Source organism: Trypanosoma rangeli (genome assembly GCF_003719475.1).
Source record: "Trypanosoma rangeli strain AM80 chromosome Unknown Tra_15.4_contig_00804, whole genome shotgun sequence".
NCBI classification, from domain to species: domain Eukaryota; phylum Euglenozoa; class Kinetoplastea; order Trypanosomatida; family Trypanosomatidae; genus Trypanosoma; species Trypanosoma rangeli.
In genome coordinates this window covers 1-2,660 of record NW_021706558.1, presented here as the reverse complement: position 1 = coordinate 2,660, position 2,660 = coordinate 1, and the positions used below count along the sequence as shown (strand labels likewise).

Genomic DNA, 2,660 nt, shown 5'->3' with positions numbered 1-2,660 from the left:
ATTACCGGAGGGATTCTACGAGTCCGTGCTTAACGCAACGTGGAGTCACGTCATGGGATTTCCCGAGGGCGAAGGGGAAGACATGGTGGTGATAGAGGGCCAACGGCCACAAGAGTTATTATGGATGGGAGTACACGCAGACTGTGCGTACTTTTTTCTCAGTGGGTGGTGAGGGGCAATTCCATCCACCACGCCCACGACTCATGATCCTTTCCTCTGAAAAGCTATGACCGTACTCGCTGAACCATTCAGTACGTACTGCCGACTGCTGCATTAACATTGAGGTGCATCGGGTGTGGAAGATCGTCGAGGGTGATGTAAAAGGAGTGTTTCCCCCTCCAGATACAGACGCACCTAAAATGAGACGTCGTCTTTTGGTTGGAGCCCCCGGGGTGGGGGGAGTCGATGGCGGCTGTCTCCTACCTCCTTTATCAGCTGCTGCAGTACGATGCCACGAAGCTCCATGTGGTTATGTACTGCTTTGGAAGGGGTTTCGCATACTTGTTTGACAAGAGGACACGAACGGTGACAATATACGTGGGTGAGAGTAATATTGGAAGGGCTATGATAAATTTGGCTGGGAGTGGAATGAAGGGGTGCATCATCATCGATATGGCAATACATTTTCAAGAACCATCGAATAATGTTGTGCCCTCCCCTAAGTGGGGCGCCATTATGTTGTCGTCCCCGAACGAAGATAACTTCAGAGCCTGGAAAAAGCACGCGGGTGCTATCAAAACCATCATGAATTGCCCCGATGAAAACGACGTGAAGGCGATGTGTGCGTGGGAGACACGCAATACGACTGAAGGGGAGCAGGCGGAGTATTGGAGAAGGATGCACATGCACATGCATGACGTCGGACCGATTCCACGATGCATCTTTCAATTCAATGAGTATAAGGACCGTGTGGAGGAAATCAAGAACATCCTGGCAGGTATCGACGCTTCAAATGCTGTACATTATGGGATGATTGGAGGTATGGAAGAGTGGCCCTCGAATGACGCACCTCACAAACTTATGAAAGTTGTCAGAGCAATAAGACAAGGCGATCTTGAGGCGTTTGTGAACCTGCCGGCCCGTTTTTCCTTTGAAAGCAAATTAATTGGAAGGTTGCTCGAGGTGGATGAGGAGAATGACATTATTTTTCGAATATTGAAGTGCAGAAAAGAATTATTGGCAGACGCTTCGGGGCGCTATACTCCGAATGCATTCCTGCGTAGAGGCTTTGTGGAAAATATAATGCCGGGCCTCAACGAGTTGCCTCCACCAGGAAGTCGTCGGCAACAGAGATGTGTGCTGTAATCGAACCTCGAAAAGCATCCAAGCAGACCCGTTGCATTAATAACGCTGGAACACACTCCTCCGATGTTGGATGTACAATACAAGGTGCTATACCTACCGGAGAGCAGTAATTTTCCGCTTGTGGACGGTTTTTTCTTCGTTGGTGCACCGCGGAGGACGATGGTTGCGGTGCAGGTGAGACGACGAGGGCTGAGCATGGCACCCAAGCCAGCACGGTGGGGCGGTTCAACGATCTTCCACGGAGTTATTTTAATGACTGGGAAACTTTTGCGGAAGGCTTGCTGTGGGAGATTATTTACGTGCAGCATGAGGACAGTACGGCAATAAACGCGTGGCAGGGGTGTGTTGTCGTCGCGCACACAAATGCAACGGGCAGCAATGAGCGTGAGGACCCTCAGGCCATCGCGGCATTTTGGAATCAGCAGGTGCGTCAGTGCGAGGTAGCGGTATCAGCTGAGAATTTCAGAAGTGAGCGACAAACCCAACGTGGGCGGCAACCAGAGGGACAAGAAAAAGGAGGAGGGGAATAAACAGCTTGAGTTTACTGGTGAAGTATTTTAGGGAGTATTATATATTGCCGAGTGTGTTTGTGTGTGGGTAGGAGGCGCACTTAGGGACTCGCTCTGCCGTGCGCCAAATGATTATTATGGCCAGTGCGACCACAGCAGCACTTTTTTTTTTGTTGTGGTTGCGAGTAAAATTGCGTGGGGAATGATGGCGCCTTGTGGGTGTACGCCGGCAGTATTCCATTGGTGATATCCCCTCGCTGTTCCCAGTTTGTTGCTGCAGAGAGTTTGGGCGCGAGGGCAAGTTTTGCATGCTGAGTGGGCTTACAGGCAGGAGAGCAAATGCGGCGGCCACCACAGCCCAGAGGTCAGGGGCAAACCGAATTATTGTGATTGTTTTTGCGCCTTGGCGTGGTGTTTTCCCCTTTTTTTTTTTTTGGTGCCATCGTTTTTGGTTCGTCTGTGCTCCAATGGGGGGCGCCGCATGCGCCGCTGAGAGCCTCGAGCGAACGTAGTTGGCGTCTCTCTTTTTGTTGGGTTGCCGTCCTGGGCACATGCGCCTGTTCCGTCTTATTTGGGCTGCACGCACTGACCAGGCAGCCTGATACTACAGCTGCGCTGGCGTCGCCCTCGCTTGTGAGCGGAACGAGGCAGCAGGAAAGGGGGCTGCATGCATCGTTTTTGTTTTTATTTTTTAAATTATTTTAGTTACGCCACGCCCCACTCCTGCTGCAGTGTGCTGAGGGAAGTGGGCGGCGTTGGGGAGTTTGTGGGGGTCATGATGGGAGCTCTTGCCGGCATGCGCACTACGTGTTGCTGCTGGCGGGGTTTGAAGGGCTGGGCGGGGTA

At 51.8% G+C, this 2,660-nt stretch overlaps 1 protein-coding gene across 1 annotated transcript; it reads left to right on the top strand.

Annotated features, from left to right (window-relative positions):
* Positions 1-405: 405 nt before the first annotated feature.
* TraAM80_10135 (retrotransposon hot spot (RHS) protein) lies at positions 406-1,305 on the top strand (the record flags this gene model as incomplete). The annotated part of the gene is made up of 1 exon (XM_029386779.1): positions 406-1,305. One exon carries the CDS (start codon positions 406-408, stop codon positions 1,303-1,305), a length of 900 nt encoding a protein of 299 aa, XP_029233363.1.
* Positions 1,306-2,660: the final 1,355 nt, after the last annotated feature.